General features: G+C 44.2%; 7 protein-coding genes across 7 annotated transcripts, besides 5 other annotated features; 4 read left to right on the top strand and 3 right to left on the bottom strand.

Annotated features, from left to right (window-relative positions):
* Positions 1–2564: 2564 nt before the first annotated feature.
* On the bottom strand, positions 2565–2912 carry TSTA_016920 (MYND domain protein, putative; the record flags this gene model as incomplete). The annotated part of the gene is made up of 1 exon (XM_002483806.1): positions 2565–2912. The coding sequence occupies one exon, from the start codon at positions 2910–2912 to the stop codon at positions 2565–2567; it is 348 nt and encodes a 115-aa protein (XP_002483851.1).
* A 602-nt stretch (positions 2913–3514) lies between these two features.
* Positions 3515–4834: a mobile genetic element.
* A 2685-nt stretch (positions 4835–7519) lies between these two features.
* Positions 7520–8992: a mobile genetic element.
* A 1695-nt stretch (positions 8993–10687) lies between these two features.
* On the bottom strand, positions 10688–12016 carry TSTA_016910 (uncharacterized protein; the record flags this gene model as incomplete). Its single annotated transcript, XM_002483805.1, has 2 exons — positions 10887–12016; positions 10688–10795 (listed from the first exon to the last, which is right to left on the bottom strand). The coding sequence occupies exons 1-2, from the start codon at positions 11703–11705 to the stop codon at positions 10688–10690; spliced, it is 927 nt and encodes a 308-aa protein (XP_002483850.1). The 5' UTR covers positions 11706–12016.
* Positions 12017–14676: 2660 nt separating this feature from the next.
* Positions 14677–14722: a microsatellite.
* A 490-nt stretch (positions 14723–15212) lies between these two features.
* Positions 15213–16637: a mobile genetic element.
* A 32-nt stretch (positions 16638–16669) lies between these two features.
* Positions 16670–17632: a mobile genetic element.
* A 500-nt stretch (positions 17633–18132) lies between these two features.
* Positions 18133–19686, top strand: TSTA_016900 (40S ribosomal protein S19). The gene is made up of 4 exons (XM_002483804.1): positions 18133–18298; positions 18669–18732; positions 18786–18846; positions 18902–19686. The coding sequence occupies exons 1-4, from the start codon at positions 18269–18271 to the stop codon at positions 19191–19193; spliced, it is 447 nt and encodes a 148-aa protein (XP_002483849.1). The 5' UTR covers positions 18133–18268; the 3' UTR covers positions 19194–19686.
* A 316-nt stretch (positions 19687–20002) lies between these two features.
* TSTA_016890 (uncharacterized protein) lies at positions 20003–22265 on the top strand (the record flags this gene model as incomplete). Its single annotated transcript, XM_002483803.1, has 3 exons — positions 20003–21344; positions 21376–21480; positions 21546–22265. 2 exons carry the CDS (start codon positions 20003–20005, stop codon positions 21462–21464), a joined length of 1431 nt encoding a protein of 476 aa, XP_002483848.1. The 3' UTR covers positions 21465–21480; positions 21546–22265.
* TSTA_016880 (translation factor pelota, putative) lies at positions 21529–22913 on the bottom strand (the record flags this gene model as incomplete). The annotated part of the gene is made up of 3 exons (XM_002483802.1): positions 21529–22221; positions 22281–22769; positions 22836–22913. 3 exons carry the CDS (start codon positions 22911–22913, stop codon positions 21529–21531), a joined length of 1260 nt encoding a protein of 419 aa, XP_002483847.1.
* Positions 22914–23230: 317 nt separating this feature from the next.
* On the top strand, positions 23231–24203 carry TSTA_016870 (60S ribosomal protein L28). Its single transcript, XM_002483801.1, has 3 exons — positions 23231–23384; positions 23450–23566; positions 23669–24203. Exons 1-3 carry the CDS (start codon positions 23271–23273, stop codon positions 23888–23890), a joined length of 453 nt encoding a protein of 150 aa, XP_002483846.1. The 5' UTR covers positions 23231–23270; the 3' UTR covers positions 23891–24203.
* Positions 24204–24447: 244 nt separating this feature from the next.
* Positions 24448–25934, top strand: TSTA_016860 (protein-ER retention receptor, putative). The gene is made up of 3 exons (XM_002483800.1): positions 24448–24808; positions 24884–25182; positions 25249–25934. Exons 1-3 carry the CDS (start codon positions 24712–24714, stop codon positions 25735–25737), a joined length of 885 nt encoding a protein of 294 aa, XP_002483845.1. The 5' UTR covers positions 24448–24711; the 3' UTR covers positions 25738–25934.
* The last annotated feature ends 110 nt before the right edge of the window (positions 25935–26044 follow it).

Here is a 26044-nt window from a genome sequence, read left to right as displayed (position 1 = left end):
TAATTAATCAAGAGACATCGATTATGCATAACAACAAGCTAAACGGAAATTCCAAATAAGGTAAAAGGGTGAATGTTACATCCATTCGGTGGTGAGCTTTTCCTTGGGCTTTCGGGCATCAAGTTTGTGGGTAGCGTAGCGTGTCACAGGATCTAGGCTTTAAGTCCGACATTTTAAGTCAGGTATAGTCGGAGTAGGCTAAGTAAGAGCTCTGATACAAAAGGGCTCCTAGGACAAAGAAGGCAAAGGTCTTGTCCTCGGTGTCCTCGATATGTCAGTCTAATGCCAGGTCTCTAGGCATTGCTGTGTTCTTACGGAGTTGATTTGGATATCAGAAACAGGGTTCTACCTGTGAGTGACCTCTCCAGTTGACCGATCTAAATCGATATCGAACTAGATGATCATCAAAAGGTGGAGCGGAAAGTATCACTCTCAGCTTCTTAAGAGCGCTTGAATCGTTATAATGCACTCATACGCAACATAGTGTGACGGCTCCGCTCCGTTACGGTTGCCAATATGACGCCTCTGCTCCGCTACGGCTCAGCCCAGCGCTTTACCCTTGGTCTACAGTTAGGGCTACACGGCTCCGAACCCTATCCCGGCCGGATTGGAAAGACGTACGACATCAGACGTCGGAGCCAGATTGGGCAAGCGCGCACACAAGAGAATATTAGAGACGCAGCGAAGGGAGCTTGTTGTTGATTCTTCTCTTTCTCTCTCTATGCTCAATATTGCTTGTAGACAAGCACCTCTTGGTAGCTAGATAGCATTCAATTCAAGCAGTTTGGCATCGTCACATGCGTGTGAGAAACTTGTTGTTGTGATGATGCTCATTCCTAAACTGCAGGGTAGCCTATGGACGAAGAACTAATCATGAGAAAAGAAAAAGTAAAAAGAGCTTGCTAGCCAGCGCACAAAGGCTCTTTTTATAAGCACGACAAAACCCTCATCGGAGGCAGACGATTCCCTTCGCTGTGTAGATTACCTTATGGCCGTCCGCCTCTTTTCGAGATTACTCAACTCGATGAATTTCTATTCCGTCTACCGTTTCGATTTACAATAGTGCACCTGCAGCGACGATTTGCTGCGGTATGGATTTAGTAGTGCAAATTGATTCTCGATTTCGTCCCAGCTGAGCTTTCTGCCCTTATATTGACTAGAGGCGAATGCTGTCTACAAGCAGGCGAGAAGCTAGCACTCCCATCGATCTCATCATTTACAGTTGTAACGGTCGATTTCGAGGCCGAATTCTTGAGAGTTGTGGAGTAACGGATCGCCCCTTCCGTCCAGTCAGGGAAGTGCCTTTTGACTTGAGGCCATGGCAGTTTGTCTTTTCTCTCAGCTGTTTCAGACGAGCATCCTCTTCTCATACCGTCGGATTGCTAGGTTTACTTCAGGCCAATCCTGAATAGTAGCTTACAAGGATGGTAAAAGAAGAAGTGAGTAGCAAGATTGTATGTCTTGAGTTCTCCGTCTGTCTGAATACATGAGGTTCCAAAGCCGGGTTTATATAGACATATTGGCGGGGTGATTTGTGAGCTATCAAGAGGAGTAAACATTAGGCTGAAATCTAGGTGCTCAAATATATATCCTAAGGTGGCTAGCTGGCCTTCAAGATGGAGAGGCTGATTTTTCTGCCTCGCTGGATATCCGGATTATCTGACAAACATCATTCAATCATTCATACACTATCCGCGACCCTACGCTTTGGAGGGGTCAGCTTTGAATTAGGAAAAGAACCCGGTTCCTGAGCTCACACTGTAGGGCTGTTGGACTACCCTTACTACAATCCTGGCCTCATAACCAGGACCTAGTTAAACTAACAATTATCATATCGGTCGCTTTGCTATAGATCGTTTTATTCTCAGGACGAGTCTCCTTACTTCGAAAATAGTCCCGATCTGCGCTGCTAACCGAGATGCGACGAATCTAGGATCATGAAACGGACACCATACATACAGAATACTGGTATCTGAAACCTGCGCGCTAGTTTCAACTAGTCCTTCAGCAAGGTTTGAAAACACCTAAATAAATGCCATACTTATCACGACGCACTGTTGTAACAAACTACCAATCTGATGTTTACTTGTACCCTTCATTATCTTCTGATATCATTGACTCCTTGATCCATAGCGTTTACAGCGGTTTGATACACTGTCAGCTTCTCGCTCCACTTTGCCCCATAGTTCCGGAGGATGCCCTGCATATCCTTTATTGTTGGCTCTCTCCTACATCCAAGATGTCTTCTGATCAAGTCCTGCATGTCTCGGACTTCCTGGAGCTTTTCCGTCTCAGTCTCATTTGCTGGACGAGGTGACCATGGTAAAGAACTATCATCAAGTAGAGAAGACATCGCATAGCTAGGAGATCCACGTGGAGGTCGTATGAGGGCAAGTAACCGTTCCTCTTCGTAATGTCGATCTGGTTGCCAACTCGGACCGAATAGCAGACGAAGATTTTCAAGGGTATCTAATCCAGTAGTAATTAAACGTCGGATCGGCAACCTAAAAAACCAATAATTAAGATTTAGCAACCTGGCGCTCAAAATAAATGTTATTCGGCACCTACGCCATGCCCTCTCTGCAATTGTCTCCTGTCGGAAGAGAGATATTCAACGTCTTAGCCAGTTCCCGCGCTCCTGGAATGGTGTGGGCAACAGTGTTATAGTAAGTAAAATCGTCGAGTCCACTTCTTTCCGAGTCAATCATATTGCCAGATAGAGAAGGACGAGGTGCCTTATTGCAGGATTTCTTATGAGTTTTCCAGTCTGCCGTTTGGCATTCACGTGAGCAGTATAATGTTTCTTTGCATCGAGCGCAGCACTTCAGCGGTTGAGATAGAGAAGTGGAGCTTTTCTTGCACCCAGCACAGATCTCTGTTATATCAAATTTGATACTGTTTTTGCTGGCCATTGTTGCAAGCTGAAATAGAGACTCAGGACAAGATTTGAGCGATACCACGGGACTGTATTGCGGATTCTAGTAAATCGAGAGGATAACTTAGAGTTGAAGGTGGGAAGCTAAGGCATAAACCGTCCTCGTCGCATCCCCCCACCCTGCCGGGTTGGAGTCTGCCTGAGCTCAACGTCCAATATTTGTGTAAAATGTCTTTCAGTCCACCAACGCCATACATTTCATATATAAAACTAGACAAATTGATAATACCATACACGATTTACCTATTACTGTAGTATTGATAAAAAATCCCAAGTTTTGAGGCTCTGTTGCAGCATCTTCCTCCTCCGGTTGCCGCTCTCCAAGTATATACCGTTTATGAATTTTCATTAAATCTCCATCATGACGGCGTTTTATCTGGCGATTCGCATCTTTTACATAAAGCGCACCAACCGCTTTGACCTGGCGCCTGGTTTTTTTTTCGCAGCCTTGCGTTCGGCGGTGTCACGAATCCTTGTGAAGTTCTCACGGTGTAGCTCACCCAAATCGGCCATTATAAGACTGCCTTGATTAACTGTTTTCATACGGCATACAAGACCCAGGCTTTCCTTATCCAAAATACTCTTTATACCGTCGAGCGATTTCTCGATCTTATTAACGTAGCGACGTAGTTTTTGCACGGATGAAGGAGGTGAGATCGATTTAGTGGTTGGTGAGCTGGGAATAGTATCATCCACTTCGCTATAAAATTTTAACGTATTCCCATCATCAATAATCACATCCTCGGGTTGGACCATTTTATCCAATGCAGCGCGAGGATTATAAGGCCAAATTCCTCGATCTTTCCATCCGTGTCGTATTATTCGTGTCGTAAAGGTTTGTAAACGGATATCACGCAGCTCCTCAAAAAATTCGTTTTTATCAAAATCAAAGCCACCAAGCCGAGCAACCTGATTAACCACTCGTCCATGAACATGTTTATATTGTTGAAATGGGACTCCATCAAGCGGTTGCAAAATATGCGTAGAATGCGGAGGAAAAGCGAATGCTTGAATGCGACACATTTTGCAATACTCAAGGAACGGTATGGTAAGATGGGTTGTATGATTATCCATAATCAGTAATCGCCAGTTCTTCCCATCGTCCGTAAACCGATTAAAATGTTGTAACCATTCAAATGCGATCTCATCGGTGATAAAGCCACTTGAAGCTGGTGCAATAAGCCAATCGTCGTCTTTTATATGCTTATACCATTCCTCCATGTGCTTTTCACCTTTTGGGATAATTAACGGTGGTATAACCTTTCCTTCAGCGTTTATAGACTCAACGACGGTGAGGGATTCTCGAGAGGACAGACTAGATGTCCTTTTTGACGTTTTTGGGTATGCCGTAACCACTGCTTCTTTTTTTCCTTGTCCAACAATGAATCCAGTCTCGTCAAAGTTCCATAGATTCGCAGGAGTAATTTTGAGGTTATCCATAGTGATTTTTAGATCAATAAACCACCGTTCAACCTGGCCATAATGCTCAGCAGCCGTACGATCGACTTCTTGAGGTCTTTGAACAACCCGTTGATATTCTTTTGGTAAGCGCTTAAGATATTCGTAAACCCAGTCCTTGCCGGCTCTCCGTGGCTCTCCCGGACCAGTAAAATCTCTCATGATCAAATAATTAGCATTTTCTTCGATTTGTCGGGGTGTAGGTGCGGCGCCCATGTTATCTAGATATTGATGCCATATAAAAAGCGCTTTTTCTTGATCAATTGATAATAATCTGTTCGTTGGTGGCCGTGTTGAGCGAGAGGGTATGCCGTTGATCCGGCGAGAGAGCTTTTTTCGGGGGACTCCAAATTCACGCGCTAAATGCGAGATATTTTTAATTTTTCCGTGTTTATACGCGTTGACAGCATTTTCGATTAACTTCTCCTCCTCTTTATATTCCTCAGCGGTCATTTTGGCGGTGTTTTGGACGTTGGAAAATGGAGCGTTGAGATTTCTGAAATATTGGACGTTGAGCTCCGGCAGACTCCAACCCGGCAGGGTGGGGGGATGCGACGAGACGGTTACTATATAAACAACAAGTTCCCCTTATTATTATTCTCGCAGTAAGGTAAGACGAGTCTGATTAGGGCTGTTGACGATACGATATCGGCATCATTTTTCCATATCGTCTATCGTCATCGTCTAACCTAGAATCTGCCGATATCGTATCGTCAATCGGCATCGTCTAATCCTAGGTGTGCCGATACGATATTGTCAACTATTTGACGATATCGTCAATATCGTCAAAATCATCACCGGTACGCAAATGGACTGTGTGAATTGACAGTGGCTCACCTAGCCATAGATCTCATTAACCATCAAGATGCAAGGCTCTGTTAAATAGGTTATAATCTTCGTCTTTGAGTAGTAAATAGTATCTGCCACTGCTACACGCGTTGCGTCTCTTTGTTGGATATTTGATACGCTAATCCCAATCAGGATGTCATTACTAATCATGATTCCTCGGAATAACGACATATCCGTGAGAACATGAGAGCCAAACTCAAGCCTACATTTTGGAGTCAGGATTGTCATTTATCCCGTAAATCCGTGCTACTTTGCCACTATGATGTGTATATAAAGAGGATCAAGATGTGTAGTTAGCTATGTTTTAGAAGACGTGCAAATCAGAGTCAATTATTCCTCACCCAAATTGTACAACTCATATCAGAGCCTAACCCCGTTCGGACTAGTACCAAAAGATTCCAATACTCTTTATTTATCACGTGACTCGCTCATCATGTTGGATATTTGATACGCTAATCCCAATCCGGATGTACTTACTAATCTTTGAATCCTCGGAAAAGCAACATATCCGCGAGAACAAGAGCGCCAAAAAGCAGACTACATTTTGGAGTCAGGATTGTTATTTACTCCGTAAATCCGTGATATTTCGCCACTACGTTTTGCATATAAAGAGGATCAGGATGTGTATCTAGAGGGGATTTGAGAGAGTGTGCAAATCAGAGTCAATTATTCCTCACCCAAATTGTACGCTCCTATCAGAGCCTAACCCCGTTCGGACTAGTACCAAAAGATTCCAATACGTCATGTCTAGGGTGTTGGAAAATTACAAAAATTTAGTGTCATGTAAACTTTGACATGCAGCCCCTTTGTCATGTCATCTTTGACAATACCGCCAATATTACATAACTGTAATTTATCAGCCAATCAAATAAGATAATAATTGCTATGACCAATAGAGTAAGCTATAGACTGGTCATAAATTACTAGCGTGTAAAGGGCCCCACTGCAGTTGACAAGGAATTTTGTCAATTCTGACAAAAATTTAGTGTCGCATCGACAGACCCACTTGACATGACAAATCCCTAGTCATGTCGAGGATTAGGTAAGCTAAACCTAATCAAGGAAAGCCTACAAGATTGGCACAAGGAAAATTCGAGAATTGAAGACACAAGATTGAGCCTACGAATCAGTTTTACAGCTCTCTATCGAGAATCTTCTATTGAGATTGTCTGGATATCTTCTATATGGGATTCTCAAGCATAAATAGTGTCCAAAAATCCCATCAAGATGTAGATAGAAGAGTGTGCGCAGAATAAGGTCAATATCAATATTTCCACTATAAAGATATCTTTGAGTATTAAGCTTAACTGAGTTTGTGCTAGTGCACAGCAAGTTCCGATACATCACGCCCGATATTATTTCGAGTTGATAGACTACCCCTCCTTAAAATTCTCCTTGTTCACAATCGACTATCAATTATTGACAACCAAAATCTACATCAGCCTTCTTATTCATCACGATATCTCGTTTTATTCACATCCAAATGTGTACGCGGCAGAAACGTCTTAACTACCGAGCTCTAAATGATGGAAGTGACGATGAAGCTTTACCTAAGGATCGAATTGATCGACTGAGCGAATCACCAAGCAATTTCGCTAGTATCGCTACTGCTCTGCCGCTAGTAAGCCAAGAAGACATGGATACCCTCACTAGTATCCTAGATGGTGAACTCTTGCCTTCTGAGTCAGCATCACAACTGCCAGCATTACAAGAAAGATTAATAGACAGTGGGGCTTCAACTATATCTTATAACCCATTTCGTCGATACCGTCAACGAGCAGCACCTGCCACTGAGTGGATGTGGGCATATTTTGAGATCACACCTGTTGATCGCCCATGGTTGATTAAGAAGACTAAGAAAAGGAGACTGGTCGATCAAGAGATTCGTTGTGCATATGTTGATGAAAAGACGAAGATAAGATGCCACTGGCAAACATCAGACTCTCAGAGATAAAATATCACAAGTAATATGAAAACGCACTTGACAAAGCATAACATTTACCCTCCAACATCTGATATACAGCCAACGAAGAATCAACCAGACATTTGGAGTTTCATAGGTGGAAAAGAGAATATTACTCATCAAGAAGTTCTTGAGAAGAATATTATTCGCTAGATTGTAACTAACATGAAAGCTTTTACTACTATTGAGACTCCAGAATTTCAACAAATCTTCCAAGATATCCCAGGAATTGAGCCTCTATTCACTTCTTTCCACACTTTAAGGGATTAGATTGTGCAAGAGTTCAAAACACAGCATACTGAGCTGAAAAATAGCTGGCATTAACTTGTAAAACTATTGCTTTGTCGCTACATGTCTGGATGAGCCAAAACCAACTTCCTATTTTAGGGATTATAGGTCATTGGCTGACTGAGGAATTTGAGTATCAGGAGAGATTATTAGAGTTTACTGAACTTTAAGGCACTCACAGTGGGGAGAATCTGGTAAATGCGGTAGAGAATATGCTTGTTGATCTAGGTCTTGAGGGAAAGCTTATCTCTATTACTAGCGACAATGCTAGTAATAATGAGACTATAGCATCAGAGTTATACTTCAGTTTAAAAGACTGACTTAGGGAAGAAGCAAATTCAACACTTCTTTACCATGGCTTGGATAGCTATGTCCGCTGCTTGGCTCATATCCTTAACCTTATTGTGAAGGATATACTCCATTCCTTGGAGTTGAGTGATATAGATGAAGCACAAGCTGCTTGTGATAGGTTACAGGATGGTAGCCCAATTAGCAATCAGTCAGCTATAGGAAGACTCAGGATCCTCGCTCTATGGATTAATTGAAGTCCTTAATGCCGGTAGAAATGGAAGGAAATTTGCAGGTTAAATGATCTCCTGGAGAGTTTCATTGAATATGATATTGCTACCCGATGGAACTCAACATTTCAAATGATCAATAATAGCTTAAAATTGAAATAACAAATCAATAAGTTTCTCGAGCTTCAGAAAGAACTTCCACCCTTTACTACTAGCGATTGATCCCGACTCGAGCAGATTCACCAAGTACTTGAAAAATTTAATGAGTTTACATCATTTATTTCAAGATAGAATCTATAGATCAGCCTTGCCATTCCTATTTACTATGAGCTACACAAACTACTTGATGATGCAAGTCAACGCAATGGTGACTTTTCAACACTAGATCAAGATATCGCAGCTGCAGTGAAAAGGGGTATGATAAAGTATGAAAAATACTACTCTTTTATGGATGACTGTAATACCTATTACATTGCTCTTATGTTGGATCCTAGAGTCAAAGGTGAATTAATTTTACGAGAATTACAAGAAGATAATGCAGGCACTATGATTCTAGGAAACATCCGCACTAAACTCCATCAGAGATATGCGGTTAGCGATGCTAAGCATTGTTCTATCGTACTACAGCAGTCTTCGGGAGAACTGAGTAACGTGGAATCAAGAATGCTAAAGAAGTTGCAGCCATGAGATCAATCTCTAGTCTCTGATATTGATAGGTACTTTGAAACTCCTCCAGTTGATGTTATAGATACTGGTGAAAATTGGCTATGTAATTGGTGGCGAATACATAAGGATGAGTATCGGTAGATAGCAGCAGTAGCCAGGGATTACCTGGCAATACCTGCCTCTGAAGTTGCTGTTGAGAGGATGTTTAGCGCAGCAAGGGATCTCTTAGGTATTCGAAGGCATTTGCTGAAGGGAGATACTATAAGAATGCTGATGTTGATTTGTGATGGGTTTAAGCGGTAGTGGTTAAGGGCAGCGTGGATACTTCAGCATATTCTACTTCATACAGATAATCTTTGTTTTAGCCTGGTGATACATGATGTACATGTATTTAACGTTGTATTAGCAAGGCAGTGGTACTAATAGAGATGCTACTTAAAGAGTTCTATATTAGCTAGAAAATAGTTGAGAAATAGAGTAAATTTCATTGCCGATTGACGATATCGTTAAATTTTTGACGATATCGTATCGTCTAATGATATTGACGATACGATATCGGCATATTGGCATTATCGTCAACAGCCCTAAGTCTGATACACATTTTGATGTTTTGGTATTGTAATAAGCAAAGCTCAATACGGAGCCATATTGATACTAAACCAAAATAAGCCTAGCATAACTTGATATATTAGGGTTCAAAACAGATCTCTTTTGTCTTTGAATGGGGAATGAGATACCTCATTGCACTGCATCCTAACCAGAGCCAATGGTATGTATTTCTTCTCGCATATGGTCGCTGTATGCTTGCCCTATGTATCATTAATCAACCTCCAACACATCCACTGCATCACAATTTGCCTGTAGAAATAAGACGTGATCTGTCTCGAGCCATCCGACTTATGTCACCGTCACCGACAGCAAATTGGAGAAGCTAGAGTCATGGCAGTACACGCTATCCTAGAAGTGCTTTATGGGTTGAGGAAGGAAACTGTACAGGGCTATTTTGGCATGCCAGCGGTGATAAGCGGAAAATTAAAGGTAAAAGACTTAGCAAATCATTTGCTCGTTAGTTAAATAGTCCCGCCAAGAAATGTTTCATTGCTGCCGCTTCAGGACGTTTCATTTCGTCCCTCGTGGAAAGTTACCTTCTCGTGGTGAGAGACGTCAGTAAGTTGGACTGCAGGGTCTGGCTGAAGCTGAGAACTTTCCAAGTCGAAAATCCGGTGGAAAAAACTTTATTGGTTGGGATTGTATATATTTGTTCGGTATCATGCGCGGAGACAAGTGTATTGAATTGGTCTCTTTCCATTCAGAAAAGCAGGCAGCCTACCGCTTTCAAGTTGATAGTAAGCAGATGTTAGAGAGACGAGGGACACCTGAAGTGTTTCCGAGTCTATGCACTCCAAGTCATTAAAGCGCTGATGGGCCAAAGAATTTTTATGTTGCTTTAATGAATTCTTTCTCGAGGAGTGCGGATGGAGGCCTCTTGTAGTCGTACGAACTAGGATTTGAGCATCCTGGGATGCCGAAACCCAAGTCGTGTCTGTGGTACTACGACCACTCTTCGAGCCTCATTTGGGACTTTCCTCAAGAATCTGTCGTATTATTGACCTAAATTGAAGCGTTATTGGGTTGCATGGAATGTTATTAATGTATCAAACCACTATAGGCTTGTAACTATCTGGCTAAGCCCTATTTCCTAGGAAATAGGATGATCACTGCGTTCATTGTCGCTGTATAGTCCGGCTAACTACAGTCGATCTTTCGTTTTGCACGTCTTGACCAATAGTGTGTCTGATAAAACGATATAAGGATAGTACTATATAACGCCTTGTGAAATCCTGGTCTGCTCCAATCTGTTGTGGGTAATAAAGGTGGTATTTATATAGTGACTGCGCTGGATCTGGGAAAATGATTGAGACCGATAATGCACGCCACGCCAAGTGACTTTACAGAATCTGAAAGCTAGCCAAAGAAAAAGTAATATGGCCGGCGCTGCAGAAGAGCTTTTTACCTGGGAACTCTACTACGCAATGTAACGGTCAGGTAACTGTCGTGATTGCTGTAAGCTATATCTGCGGCCGGAGGATAGGCTCTGGACCCGTTGTTGGGATTTCTCTGTAACAATTTTTAGTAGACCAATTCTCCGCTTCGGACATCTTAAGTGACTTTTCTGCCTCTCATCCTTCAAAGTTGTGCAGTATCGTACTTGAAGAGTGCCTTTTGTTCTTCCTGGAAAACGTTCCGCAATACGCGACCATGGAAGCTTCTCGACCTCTTTGAGTCGGACTATCAATTCGTCTTCTTCACGGCTGTACTCATTGCCTTTCGCCGAGATGGTCATGTGGAAATATTCCTTCTCTTCCATGAAGCCGTCTTCATCTAAGGATGGTTGTACTTGGTGAAATGACTTTTCACTCTGTGGCACTACATGTCTCTCTTTAAACGAACAGCACCATATATCGCCATAAAGGTTGAGTTCCCGGGTAAAGAAGCCTTTAATATTGATAACCTGGAGGTCCGCCATGTTGGTCAACTGATCCTGCTTATTGGTCTGCTTTTGAAATGATGCTAAACAATCGGATACGGAAGGACTGCAAGCAGTCGTGCCGTGATCCTCTGTGAACCAGCAACAATACTCAACTCGACCCAAAGACACTTTACGGAGAAGACAGCCATCAATACGGATTTTCTTCAAACCAGACAATTTCTGCGGCATAGATTCAGGACTTGACTGACTCGGTAATGATGCTATTGAATTAGCTCGTCCCTGCGGCATTTCCTGACGTGGGGAGAAAGACTCTGTGCCAGTGGCAGCCCGCTTCCGTCTTTTTGCTGGACAAGCTTTTTGCACGTCGTTTGTTATCTGGTCTACTGCATGCTCAGACTCCTGATAGTCACTACCGTTTGAGTCATCGCTTGCTGTGCTCTCGGTTGAGGGAGAACGACGTGAGCGCAGTCGGGTGCGAGGCGTGTTGCTAGACCGGAAATTTCGACGAGGGACTATGACTGATAAAGATTTTGACATTGTCCCTACTGCAGTGCAATGCCTCTGTTGTAACTTGTTCTTCCTTTTGAACGCCGTTGTTTGGCTGCTATCTGTCCGTTGAGGTTGAGACGCTACAAAGTCTGTCGCGGTAATTCCATTGATTGGAGAGGTTTAGTGTACAATTGGCTGGCCATCCTTATCCTCCAGGGATGTGATAGTTGACTTTCTGAGGCACGTCTCAGAAATTGGCATGGTCACGGCGGCACTAGTTGATTCTTGATCAACGAAGTTCAAGCAAGACGGTTCGATGGGGACGGCGAATTCATTTCCAACATCAGGCGGTATTTCCCATATTGGGCTCTCTGGAACGGTGCTACCGCGTACCACTTCGTTTGAGCAATTTGAGAAGATATCTGTTTCCGGAAGCCTCACTGGCGTTGAAACTCCAGATGTAGAGATCTTCTGAGCGTTTGCAAATTCGGCTGTATCGTCCCTTCAATCAACATAGGTGTTGCAATATTCTTTCTCTGCTGGAAAATCACATCATTAGTCCCAAGATCTAGTGTCTGAAGGAGACCACGCTTACTATTTCGATATTCATCCTGGTCAATCGCGATATTGCACATGTCGTGTTCCTTATTCGTATCGGAATCACAGATGCACATATTGTGGGTTGATAGAAGCCACCAGATTAAGAGTGAATTTGCGTCGTAGACAGATCGATACAGGGAATCGAAGGTGGATTCTCTTCACCAAGAGGAATAGAAACGGTAGGCTGGACGGGAGATGCACAGGGGGGACTAGGGGAAGGCCGAGTCACGGAAGGGGTGACGTGTGACGGAAACGAAGATGTTCCGTGGGGAATGGCTGGCGATCTGGATGGATTCTTGGACTTGGGATACTGGTACATGATCATATTGTCAAGGGAGATGGTTGTCATGGCTCCAGTTATGCAGGAGATAGGTAAAGAGACTGGTTACTAGTGACGAGAAGATCTTGCTACATTCTCCAGTGGCGTGGTAGACTTATATAGTAGAGCCAGGACATTCTTGTCATCACAAATATTAGGACATACCAAATTTGGTATTGCCATAATAGGAAAGAGAAGCGAAAGATAAATCCAGCTTGGGTGTCTAAGCTTTTCTAGGCTCCACATCGAGACTGTCTCTTAGCGCCCAGTCTGCACGGACGGTTAGGGTAATTCCTTGAATAGGAAAGTGACAGATTGGGATCATTTCGTATAAGGATATCGAGCGGTAGAGCCTATTCGTCAACTATCACATTCTATCCTGGCAATGACGGAGGCGTTCTCGATTGGTAGGCATCAGTTTTGTGGTTTACCTGCGAGATTTTTCTCATTGGTGTAGATATCCAGGTGGAAATTGCACAAGGATCCTTGTTTTCCATAGCCTATGGCGCCAGCATAGTCTCAACATCGAATTTTTATTGCAGCTGAAGGGGACTGCGGTCAGATGGGTCTCATATTAGCGGGACCACAAGCCTATTGAATGAAACAGTGATGCGACGTAGATAGCCCTGTATGCAACAAGCTCGACCTTCACTTCATGATCTTCTAACCATCGACGAGCTAGGTCCTCAGCAGGTAGTGAATGGTCTCTTGAACATAACAATCCAGCGGTTATTATCACGTCCACACTGACGGAACCGATATGTTCGGCTGACATGAATGTGAGTGACAGCATATTGGCTCTGCGTAGCTCAATTCAACACCTAGATCCATCCATGGTGTCTTTCAGAGATGAAATCCCTAAAGGTATACTAGCGCGGCAGAACGGACTTGAAGTTTTCAAATGAGTGGATGTCAGAAGCAAGTCTCCCCTGCATAATCCAATAATTACAACTGGGCATCGCCGCCAGACATCTTCACATGCGCTCTATCCTTCTTAAACTTGATCTAAGATAGGTCAGTCATAAGATACGGGTACGAGATGAGAATCACTTTCCTGTGATCGTGGCAATGTAGCTGGCCTGGTCCCTTCTAAATTGCTTCGGATGGACAGAAAGAGGTAATACTTAATCCCGCTCATATGAACCTTGCACTATAAAATATCCACGCAGCTAAATCTAGAGCCCGGATTCGCCCATAGATAACGCAACGGACATTTAGTCTCATGTGGTATATCCTTCTCGTCTCCTCTTCGTCCAACTTGCCCGGAGCATGCGCCCACAAAGTACAACGCTTGTTCCAACATGCGACCCAATCAGATAGCCATTCAGCCTCTGGGAGGATAGCTAGGCCACTCGATGTAATTTCAAAGCCCAAGTTCTAATGCATCGTGGTCAGCTGGACTTGAGTGTGTCATCCTATCCCCGAGATCTTCCGGTAATGGGATACGCATTTTCCGGCTTGACCAATCCCCACTCCAATATTCGCGTCTTTTCCAGGAACAACCTAGGACCACCTTTTCAGCCAAATGTCAGGCACTGAGAATCTGGTGAAATCGAACCGAAAATGGAAGAGAGTCAGACATGACATGGCTCAACACGCTCTATATGGTAACACCAACAAGAAGCGTAGTGCATACTGCTCTCTCGACTTTTAAATCTTTTGTCTTTGTATGTCTTCTTGTTGGTTTAACTACGGTCCGTATCACGAAGCATAGACGGTAGTAAGGTGCGAACACGAAGCGGCCTAATGAGCCTGACAATATGAAGATATCTTGATTCCTAATATTGTGACTTATCCCCAAGAACGAAAGAGAGAGAGAGAGTGTGTGTGTGTGTGTATTTAACGGCCGTGGTTCGTGACTCGCACGCTTCCCACCGATCCCTACTGGGACATAGGCCGCCGAGGGGTAAGCCTCGGGTTTCAGGTCCTATCAGATTTATGTACAAATAAGAGACTCTTTGGCGCGTTTCCATAGCTGCCGTGGTCTTACAGGGAGGTCCACTTGGAGTGGGTTTTAGGTATTTGCTAGCTGCAATGGTCTGCCTATACTCTATGACCTATTACTCCACCACTATCATAACTGAACAGTAAGTTTTGCAGAGAGGGAAAGAAAGAAGAGAAGAGAAAGAAAGAAGGAGAAAAGAAATATAAAGGAAGAGTAGGGCTATCTTAGCTAGGTGCTAAGGAGAGGTTGGCAAGGACAGATATCCTCAAAGAAGTGGGTCTCTGCTAGCCATGTGACTAGCTTTTGTGCTCCTTTAGTAGTGCCTAAGAGAAAAGAGATAATTTCAGAAGAGGGCCCAGGAGGCCGAGGGGCTCGTCTCTTAGCTATATGGTAGAAGAAGAAGTGCAGAGGTGCTTTTTATACTCTGCATTGGCAGAGAATGTGAGCATTATCATAGTTAAAACATTCATAGTAGTCTGCAAAGTCTTTATGTCTAGTATGGGCTATAATAATACAGCTAAGGTCAAGTTAGTTGAGTTGAAGCTCTCCAGAGTGCTTAGGGGAAGTAGTTATTTCTAGATCTTGATAACTTTATGGTGCTACCTTCTGCCATTGTGACTGAGCAGCAGATAGAGATTGAGTCTTGGTGTATCTTTTTAGCGAGGTGTATGAGGACTTGTGTGGAGTAGATAGAGGCAGCTCCCTCTTTAGCAGCGAGATTAGCTGCTTTGTTCTTAGGGATTTTGGCATATCTAGGGACCTATCGGATTTAAATAGATCTACCTTTGGTATAAGAAAGTCTTTTATGGAGTGGCCAGGCGGCTACAAGGGTGCGGAAGGATTCAAATATTTCTTAGGAAGATCCTGTAGAGGGAGATAGAAGGCGTGTAGCAACTTCTAGATTGTCAAGGCAGATCCATAGGTTAGTAGCAAATTAAGCTATTGGGTACGCTATTGCTACTTGAGCACTAGCTAGAGCTGTTTCTGCTTCTGTGTTAAAGACTTCTTTCTCATGTCCATATAAGAGTAAGGAGTGGAGGAACTAATAATATGCTTAAAGTCTAATATAGCCACCCCCTGCACATCCATCTACTAGCCTAGATCCATCTAAAAAGATTACAATATCTGAGCTAGGGATAGTGCGTTGGAAGTCTACGAAATCAGCCGCTGCCTATTCCTTAGTGCGTCCTATGGGAGCTCCTATTTGAGCTTGGGCATTCTCACGAGACTCGCGAGGGTACCAGGGAGCATGTTGTAGAGGGTTTATTTATTCAGAGTTGGGGAGCGCCAGCACTCGGCGGGCAAATCAACTGGTTTGTTGACTGTCTCTGGCTATCTGTTCTGCGCGTCTTTGGAGTGGGTGGTTTGGATCAAGACGCCATAGGCGGACAGATGTTTGGAGGGCTATTTAATCTAGTTCAATTTCTGGCAGAGAGAATCCAGACTCTCAGTATAGAACAGATATTGGGGTTATGTGGAAAACTGGAAGGACTACTCTTGCGCCTACTAGTATTACTTTGGTTAGTTTCTCAAGATGTTCTCTAACTTAGTTTGAAATTTAGAAAGGCCCAGGGCGAGTATATCCTGGCCACTAGGTTTCTGCGCCATAGTATACTTTATAGAGTATACAGGCTAATACAGCCTGCTATAGTAAATAAGGTTTGACTCCTCGGATAGTATTCCCTAGAGAGCGAAGGGCATTAGTCACAGTGAGAACTTTAGATACTGTTTTACTAATATACTATTTAAATATTAGCTTTTTATTAAAGAGGATTCCTAGCCAACGTAGATATAGCCGTTTAGTATTTTCTGAGATTGTGATAGATCTAGCTTTTACTGAAGGTGTGCGGGTTGGGTCCTGGTCTACTTTATGTCGGGAGAAGTGAAGAAGCTTATATTTATATAGTGCAAATGTAATACCCTCTATAGCGCTCTAGTTTAGAGCTTCTTGTAGTGAGTCTGATAAGGCTTCGCAGTTAGTAGCAAGAGATGTTGAGATTGCTAGGTTAGCTATGTCATCTATGTAACTAAATCTGTTCCTTGGGTTTCCTAGATGGGATAGGGGCGCTATGTAGAGCATGAAAAGAATGCTAGATACTGGGGATCCTTGTGGAAGACTCAGGCAATGTCTGTTGAGGGGCCAATCTCTCCATCGAGTTGGATCTGGACTGATCGCCCAGTAGCAAAGGAGGCAATCCAGAGAATAAGATTGATGGGCCAGCCCTGCTCACGTAATCTGTGGATGAGTCTACTAGGAAGAACGGCATCAAAAGCGCCCTTGACATCTAGGGTAAGGAGTGAGGCAGTCATGCCTTGATTTAGTGCTTGTTCAATATCATGTGTTAGGCATGTGGTCAGATCATTTATAGATCTTAGTGGGAGAGCCCCAAACTATTGCCTTGCTAATACTTTGTAGTGTATAGAGATCCATGCCATATTCTGTGCCACTAAGCGCTCAAGTCCTTTGCCAAGAACTGATAAGAGAGCAATCAGTCTGTATAATCTGGGTAAGAACCAATCAGTCTTTTTTGGTTTCTGGATAATTGCTAAGATTGCATGTCGAAAGCATTTTGGGTGATAATCAATCTTTAGGCACTCTTGGTATAACATTAGTACCTTATCCTTAATCAGAGGCCATGCCACTTTGAGTTTACAGGTTGGGATTTCGTCTGAGCCAGGGGCTATGTTTCCTGCCTGAAGTACTGACTCCTCCATCTATGTCATTATTATATCTGGGAAGTAGAGACTAGTGGTAGGGACTGCTGGGGAGTCCAGAGGTATGTCTCCTACCTCAGCCAAGTTTTGGAGAAGATTACGGACTAGTACGTCTCGTTTCTCATGTATAGTAACTGCTGGGAGGCTATTGGGTCTCAGTGGATTCTTCAGTGGAGGGCTTCGGAAGGTGCCTGTGGACTTATGCCATTTACTCCCATTTACTCATATTAAAGACATCCTTCATTTGTGTTACCGTAGAGAGCTTCTCTCGCCAAAATTGTCGTTGAGACCATCTAGTTATCCTGCGGAAGTCTGTCTTTGAGCAGAGGCCTGAGCGTAATTGTGTAAAGCTTTCTTGCAGTCTTCATTCCACCAAGGTTGTCCTATGCCTTGCTTGCAGAGAGTGGAGTAAGCAGATCCCTACAAAACACAACGTGAAGCCACGTGACATCTGCCTGCTATTGGAATCTTTTGGTACTAGTCCGAACGGGGTTAGGCTCTGATAGGAGCGTACAATCTGGGTGAGGAATAAATTGACTCTGATTTGCACCCTCTCTAAAACACAGCTAGCTACGCATCTTGATCCTCTTTATATACACAATATAGTGGCAAAATAGCAATCCTGAATCCAAAAATAGGGCTGTCGATATTGTGCCAAACCTGGGATCGGCAATTGTGTTTTTCCGGGGATTCACCGATTAGTAAGGTCGTCCAGAATGGGATTAGCGTATCAGACATCCAACACCTGCCTCACAAACCAGGCCAATACGGGAAGCTCAAAACCAGCGACCAATCACATTCTCCAAAACTCAATCTAACTGAAAAAGGCCAAGCGAAACCCGCTCCCGCACAAAATCCGCTTAGGTAATCCCACAAATCTTCGCGATCAATTAACCACCCAAACTCGGCAACCAGTTTAATGTCTCTAATCTCGAAGACGACGACGACACTTTCTTTTCGACGAACCACCGGCCCTCGTATTCCGTTTCTTCGACAAGTCTTTTTAAACGAAGAATAAAAAAAGTCGCAAATATGGGTGGTGTCACAGTCCGGGACGTCGATGTAAGATGCCACCCTACTCTATGTTTCTTTCTTGTTGGAAGATTTTGCGGGTTCTCTTGTGGGCGAACTATCGCGAGAAGAAGGATTCTTGCCGATTTCTCTGGCTATCGGTTTTTCGCACCTCTTCGTCTATGCCTGGGCTTGCGCAAATCTGGGAAGAAATGGATGCATAAGGATTAGAGATTGTCGGACACGCTTATGGGATTGAAAAGATATTCATTGGGTGTTTGACATACGACGTTGGATCTATGATATACGCAGAATTGGCACCAAAGATACAGACGAGAGAATGTGAAATGCGATACGGACATTGAAGAGAAATTTTGATATAAAGTTTCTAGACATCGAGGCTAACATTCCCATTTTCCAGGCCCAAAAGTTCATCGGCGCTTACTCCGCTTTCTTGAAGCGTCAGGGAAAGCTCGCCATCCCTGGTGAGTTACAATATGACGCACTGTTATGAGTAGCAAATTCTGACTCTTCACAGGTTGGGTCGATACTGTCAAGACCTCCGCTTCCAACGAGCTCCCTCCCCAGGACGCTGACTGGTATGCTACCGAATCGTTCTCATGACTAAAACGTCCTCTAATCGGAATTTTACAGGTTCTACGTTCGCGCCGCCGCTGTCGCTCGTCATATCTACCTCCGCAAGACCGTCGGCGTTGGCCGTCTCCGCAAGGTCCATGGATCCCCCAAGAACCGTGGCTCTCGCCCTTCCCACCACGTTGATGCCTCCGGCCAGGTCGACCGCCGAGTACTCCAGGCCCTCGAGAAGATTGGTGTCGTTGAGATTGACGAAGAGAAGGGTGGCCGACGGATCACCCAGAGCGGCCAACGTGATTTGGACCGTATTGCCAAGACCACCGTTGACGAGGAGGAGGAAGATGACGAGTAAATTATCTAATTTACATCCACATGTGTGAATGAATAACTTGGTTTCTCGCATTTTCTTCTTTTTCTTTGTTCCATCCCTGGAGTTTTTCAAAATTCATGGTCACCTTTTCTCTTTTCCCTTTTGAGAATCACTCGACAAGAAGGAAAACAATCCGCCAAACTTATCCTCCTTAAATATCTCTTCTTTTCCGATATACCAATTTATCCCCAATTGGTACAAAAAATCTGGTGGGCGGTTGTGGACGATTACATAGACGTGCTGCCACATGATTTGAGCTTGGAGAGCGGTTATACGATATCCTTTCCGACAACCGTGGTTTACGATGTCGACTGGGCTACATGCAATGCTATTCAAGTGAAAACCCTCTTGAAGAAGTCTGATGATAATCTCCGAATGTCATACCGGGTTATCATTTGAAGCTTCATTTGATGATGTATCGCATGGGTTCTGTGTTGGCAAATAAAACAGAAGTGCAATCAAATTTCAAACATTCAAAAAAAGAAAAGCATGACCATTTGCACAATCGTAGAGAGCTCCTGTAGAATATGTAGTATACTTTTCTTAGTGAACAATCCAATGCCATTTACCAGTATAGTATTCACCGCCTGCCCCTGTTTCTGCCAATCATTTGTCAGACAATGTTTGTTTACAATTATCCTCTTCTGTTCCGTAGAACAAATGATTTTAAAATCACATCAATCCCCTGTTCTTGATACAGACGATCTATATTCTTTCGATGCCTCGTTATATCGGACCTGTCGTCGCTACTGACGCCGCTAGCGACATATCAACAGAAGCAGAAAACTGCAATGCCCACCCACGGCCAGCACAAACAGCAACAACCACGCCGGATCCTAGAAAAGTCTCGGACAGTGCGCCGAAGATACCAAAGATCGAACAAACGCTTCGAATTTACCGCGTCCCAAATCGAACAGATTGAAAGGGAAGAAGAGCGAGAGAAGAAAGCCAAACAACTCCGGGAAAGAGAGAAAAGGAAGTTAGCGAATAAGAAGAAGAGAGCTGAAAAGGAAGCTAAACAACGTGAAGAACGAAGAAGATTGGGGATTCCGGATCCGAATACGGTCAAGATTCCGGCTAGTCAGCCTTTGCTGGTGAATTTCCTTGGGGCGAGGAGGAATAGTAAGCTGGATGAAGTGAAAGGACAAATCCAAGAAGAAGCGGAAGATTTTGGAACAAACCTGGAGCCAGAAAATTCGGAAGGAGAGGAATTGGATGAGTCTGGAGATGATGGACATGGTGATCACCACATTTCTCCTGTACAGGAGGAGGCGGATGTGTTACAACAGCAGCAACAACCCAGTAAGACAGAAGAAGCAGTTAATTGCGTCTCGGAAGACTTCAGTGACCTTGAAACTGAGCTCGGAGATGACTTGTTGGATGACATCGATTTGGAAAAGCATATTGCAAGCATAGAGAACAGCCAAAAAAGTTTGAACTCTTCTGCTACAACACATAACGCTATACAAACACAAGTACCAGCGCAAAGTATGTTAGAGGCCCCGCCCGCTGTGAACAGTCTCAGCGAGTCTTTCGAAGACGACACATCTCTTCTGCTGCAAACTCTTGATCCTACCATTCTTGAAAATTTTGAGAATCCCAAGCCGACGGCGGTCTCGCATGATCTCAATAAGACGAAAGGTTTAGATGCAGAACCAGTGACGCATCCTGTTGTTCAATCTTCTTCGGCGCCGATACATGCTCTACCAAATGTCAAAACTGTTAATACACAATATGTGAGCCATATTGCCAACAATTTGACTCCGACAAAATTCAGCCATGCATCGCGGAATACTACCTTGGGCACATCCGCCCATCAGCCTTCACCAAAGGTCTGGGCACCAAATCAACAGCCTGTCCAGAAGCAGCAATTGGAATGCCCTAATATCAATAAAAATGTGAACAGTGCATCGATCTACAGCGCGCCATCTGTGGACGCTTTCAAAAAGTCGGTGGCAGTAGCGTCGTCTTCTTTGCAGCAAAGAGGCCATCTCCATTCATTACCGGAGAAATGTGTCAACCAAGATACGAAGACCCTTCTGGCTGAAAAATCATATCCTCAATCATACGTCGATGTAGAAGACGAATTTGGCGACTTGCCTCTATCAACGCAAGACGTGAGAGATCTTGATAGTATGGTTGGCTTTGGTTGACAATGTTGAAGTGAATCGTACGATTGTGGGAGATATTGCACAAAATGGGAGACCATTCCCAACATATAGCGATGTTCTCCTCGAGGAACTTGGGCAATAACACCGGGTTTGCTATGGTATATAAAATCTTGGTTATATATTTTATTATATCTATCTATTGTTCACTAATGCGCCTCAATAGCATGCTGTTGGTCGTTATGCGCGTCATTATCATCATCATCAGAACTAAAATCTTCTTCAGCAACTGGGAATGTCAAAAGTGCAGCAACGCCACCCAATCCCTCGAGTCGCTTCCCACTTTCGTGATCTGAGCTCAATACGCGAACTTCTCCGCCTTCAACTTCGCGCACACGATCAACTAGCCCAACCCAGCGCTTCCGCTCGGCCACATCTTGCGAACGGAATAATCTGTTTGAGATTATGAGAACGCCTCCACCTCTCCCAACAGCGCCTTGGTCTACAGCGTGTTCGACTTCTCGAGGTCCGTAGGTTGCTTTGTTGGTGTCCTTGCGCAAGTGGTCTAGAAAGTCGTCCATTAACTTTGTTTCTCGTGCGTACTTGGTATCTGACAGCAGCGTTCGGACGGACGGTGACTGAAGAACTTCGGAGAGAGAATGGAGATATCCAGAAGCCGAGTGCACTACCACGATACTCGGTAAAAGTCTCTTTAAAGAAGGCATGTTTGTCGAGGCGGCGGATTGAATATACTTCTGGAAGCCTGCTGCGACAAATCCTGGCGATGCTAGGAGGATCGGCCTCGACGAGTCGTCGTTATTGTTGCTGGATGTTATATTTGTATTGAACTCTATTTGGCGGAGCAGTGTGTCTAAGGTGACTTGAAAGAATTTTGATAGTCCCTTTGTATAATGTTAAGTCCAGCTCTATTGGATCTTTCAAGAAGAAATGCAGTACAAACCTTATCATGGTCCCCACCTCCAGCGCGTTTTCGCGGAATTGACATTTCAACCTTCTGTTTTAATATCGTTTGGAATTGTGTGATGAAGCATATATGAGCCAGTCCTTCCTGCATCACAACGGCAACAGCTTCCGCTCTTCTTTTCCCGCCTTCATCCACTGCATCCTTCAGCATATCAATAGCGATACTATCCCATCCCACCCCTTCCCCCTCCGCACCGACCTCTTTCTCTAACGTGAAATTGCGATGCAATTCCAGGTCGAGTGTATGATGTTGCCCTATTCTTGTATGCTGTGTCTCATTCATGATTTGCCCGCTTACATGTAACTGTGAACTGTTTGGGTCGAAGTCTAGCCCCTTTACACGGATTTGGAGCATGAGATGTACTCGTTGTGATACTGTTGTGCCGCTGTCTTGTGCTGTGGTGACTTTGCGAATTGCGCTGGCCCGCAGGAGGTCGTTTGGCCGGATGAGATTATAGGCATGCCACTGTAATGAAAGACAGTCAAATTTAGTGTCTTCTTAACATATTTTTTTTGGTTTGGAACAACAGACCATATCTTCAGGCTCCTCGGGGCATAGTGTAACGGCCCCGGAGCCATTGTGTTCAATGCTGCTTTTGATGAGTCGCATGTTGGTAATATCAGAGCTTGCATCCCTGAGCGGTGGTAGGCCGAGCTACTAAGCTAGAGCATAGGTCAAATAAGGACAGTCGTCTTTGATATAAGCTGCAGCTCTGGTCGCAAAGAAGGACGCGGGGGAACAGATCCCCTCTCTCAAAATGGTTAGCCTAAGCCGGCTAGTGGATCCGCTATCCATGAGCCAATAATCTCTCAGACCCACACCAACTCTATTCTGGCGCACAAAAAATTATGCGCTAACCTGATTCGGCTCTAAGCGAAGAACACACAATCCAATCTGATCTGGGCGGCCTCTCATTCTTGCTCCTTGCAATCTGGAAGTCGACAGCAACAGACAACAACCGCCGCCATGCCTACCAGACTCACCAAGACGCGGAAACACCGCGGTCACGTCTCCGCCGGTCATGGTCGTATTGGAAAGCACAGGAAGCACCCGGGTGGTCGTGGTATGGCCGGTGGTCAGGTATGAATCTTTTGCTGAAAAGGAAAAACAAACGGAGTATCGATAGCTAACATGTTTGGATATAGCACCACCACCGTACTAACCTCGACAAGTACCACCCTGGTTACTTCGGTAAGGTTGGTATGAGACACTTCCATCTCCAGCGCAACCACTACTGGAAGCCCACCATCAACCTCGACAAGGTAAATAAATCCCATCCGCCAATTCCTCCTCAGAGACATCATATATTTGTGTGATGAGAGGATAAAAAATATAGTGGGATCGCGCTAACTATGGTACTACAGCTCTGGTCTCTCGTCCCCGAGGAGACCCGCGAGAAGTATGTCGCTGGTAACGCTCCTTCCGATAAGGCCATCGTTCTCGATCTCCTTTCTTTGGGTTACGCTAAGGTCCTCGGAAAGGGCCGTCTTCCTGAAGTCCCCATCGTTGTCAAGGCTCGCTACGTCAGCAAGGAAGCTGAGCGCAAGATCAAGGAGGCTGGTGGTGTCATTGAGCTCGTTGCTTAAATGCTGCGAACATGTTCGGATTAGGATACTTAGTGTTGGAATGTCTCGATGAAATGAAATAAAGAGGACGGTAAAACCGAAATATCGAACGGACATTGATACAATGGAGAGCAAGCGGAAAATCTTTTCTTCAGACAGAAGATCATCCTCTACGTGTGATAATGAACGAAAAGTTAGCATTGTTCAAATGGATAGACTGCATGCTTACGACAACACTGCTGTCTACCGAAACTGTCTTTTCGGCAGTTAAAACTATTTCTCAGGTCTCATAGCAATATTCAAGACTATTTGTCCTAGTTTTCTCACATTCATTCCACCTTCATCTATGATCAAGACTAGTTCTCTTTGGCAGGTACGTCTAGACGGTGAGTACACATTGTCTATTACATAAATCTACTAGTAAAACAGTAAGCCTACTTGTTTCAAATATCATAAGGAATGATCAAGGACTGTCACGTGCATCGTTCGCATTGTAGCTTCCTATTGGTCAAAATGACCTGCCCTGACGTGGCGTCGCAGCCTAGCTCGTGAGGTGCTGGGCTTTACCTTCGTTCCCCGAGCTTCATGTTACCTGCCACTTAAGCAACTATTAATACCTGCAAAGACTCGCCTGAAATTATATTTCGTGCCATTTCTTACAATATTATATCCTCTTCAGCAGAGATTCTATCGCACCAACCACGCGCACTTCTGTGTAGTTGCCGAAGAGTGTATATCCACCGACCTCCGGTTATGCCACTTCGCTCAAGCTCCTGGTTTTGACATACGACCAGCACATTTCATGGGAGTTTGTTCATAGCGCTACAGCGAAACACTGCATCATGCCTATGAATGTGTTTCGGATCCTCGGCGATTTGGCGCATATTTCGTCGAAATGTATCTTGATCTGGGCTATTCATCGGAATCGTAGCTCCGAGGGTACGAAATAGTCGATCTCTCAATTTCTCTTCAAATTTCGAAATAAGGGCCATTCTAACTAAATTGATTGTTTAGGAGTATCTCTCCTTACGCAGATTCTATACGCTCTCGTCTTCCTGACGAGATATCTCGATATCTTTCATCAGTGGTCAATGGAATATGCATACAACATATTCTTTAAGCTATTCTATATCCTCTCGTCCATATATATTATCGTATTGATGACATACTTCTTTCCCCGGACACGCGAACGGGAAAGATCATGGAAGCTAGCCGCGTGGTGCGTTTTAGGTGCACTGATTGGCGCACCTATCTCGCTCTTAATTTGGGCGGCTGCAAGTCATAGGTCTTATCCGTCTTTCTGGTTCACAGAGGTATGATTCAAGCTGCAATGCGCTAGTTCTAGACTTGACTAACCGCTAACCGATCCTCCGTCATAGACACTTTGGGCTTTTTCGATCATTCTCGAATCCGTGTGCGTCTTGCCGCAACTTCTCTTACTACGCCAAACAACCGTTCCGACGGTGATTGATTCATACTATTTGATCACTCTCGGCTCATACAGAGCTTTGTATATCCTGAACTGGCTAGTCCGTGGCTTTGGACCCGAGCATTATTGGGATCCGATCGCCGATTTCTTCGGCGTTGTGCAGACCTTACTTTACCTCGACTTTGCCTGGGTATACTACACACGTCAACGAGTGAAACTCCGACGCGGCGGCATTGTCGATTCAGATGATCTTCGAAAGAGTTGGTTCGTTGGGAAGATCTTGAACTCGCAGAGGATCCACAACCAGGACGAGGAACAGGAGCCGCTGGACCCTGAGGCTGAGGGCGATGAACATACTCGTTCTCGCTGGGGTGCGAGAGGGATTTCTGTGTCTGCGGATGATACTCTTGAGAATCATGACCGCCATTCTCCGGAATAAGTAGTAAGTTGGCCGGGTTATAGAAATACATCGGCCCTGCAAGTTATTCCCGACATGCCAGCAACATGTGCTACAATTGTGTTATTACCCGACGTGCTTCAAAGCCCGGCACTTATAGATTCGTATTGGTATGCCATTTCATCATTCATCAAATATTTTCAAATAATATTCCTCGCACGCAAACTTGCTAGACACAATGAGAGTGTTAAAGGTTGTACTTGTAGCATGATAAAGTTAGATTTAATAACCCTAACCCTATGGTAGTTTGATACGCGTCAGTGAAAAAAGGGGAAAGTGATGGGCACAT

Source organism: Talaromyces stipitatus, genomic scaffold, assembly GCF_000003125.1.
Source record: "Talaromyces stipitatus ATCC 10500 scf_1105507295549 genomic scaffold, whole genome shotgun sequence".
Lineage (NCBI taxonomy): Eukaryota > Fungi > Ascomycota > Eurotiomycetes > Eurotiales > Trichocomaceae > Talaromyces > Talaromyces stipitatus.
This window is presented reverse-complemented; position numbering and strand designations above follow the sequence as displayed.

Excerpts from the sequence above, each read along its gene's own strand:
- TSTA_016900 (XM_002483804.1), top strand. The coding sequence starts at position 18,269 with ATGGGTGGTGTCACAGTCCGGGACGTCGAT. Across the intron at positions 18,299-18,668 it reads TCACAGTCCGGGACGTCGAT|GCCCAAAAGTTCATCGGCGC; the intron begins GTAAGATGCCAC and ends CCCATTTTCCAG. Across the intron at positions 18,733-18,785 it reads GGGAAAGCTCGCCATCCCTG|GTTGGGTCGATACTGTCAAG; the intron begins GTGAGTTACAAT and ends GACTCTTCACAG.
- TSTA_016870 (XM_002483801.1), top strand. The coding sequence starts at position 23,271 with ATGCCTACCAGACTCACCAAGACGCGGAAACACCGCGGTCACGTCTCC. Across the intron at positions 23,385-23,449 it reads GTGGTATGGCCGGTGGTCAG|CACCACCACCGTACTAACCT; the intron begins GTATGAATCTTT and ends GTTTGGATATAG. Across the intron at positions 23,567-23,668 it reads CCACCATCAACCTCGACAAG|CTCTGGTCTCTCGTCCCCGA; the intron begins GTAAATAAATCC and ends ATGGTACTACAG.
- TSTA_016860 (XM_002483800.1), top strand. The coding sequence starts at position 24,712 with ATGCCTATGAATGTGTTTCGGATCCTCGGCGATTTGGCGCATATTTCG. Across the intron at positions 24,809-24,883 it reads TCGGAATCGTAGCTCCGAGG|GAGTATCTCTCCTTACGCAG; the intron begins GTACGAAATAGT and ends TTGATTGTTTAG. Across the intron at positions 25,183-25,248 it reads CGTCTTTCTGGTTCACAGAG|ACACTTTGGGCTTTTTCGAT; the intron begins GTATGATTCAAG and ends CCTCCGTCATAG.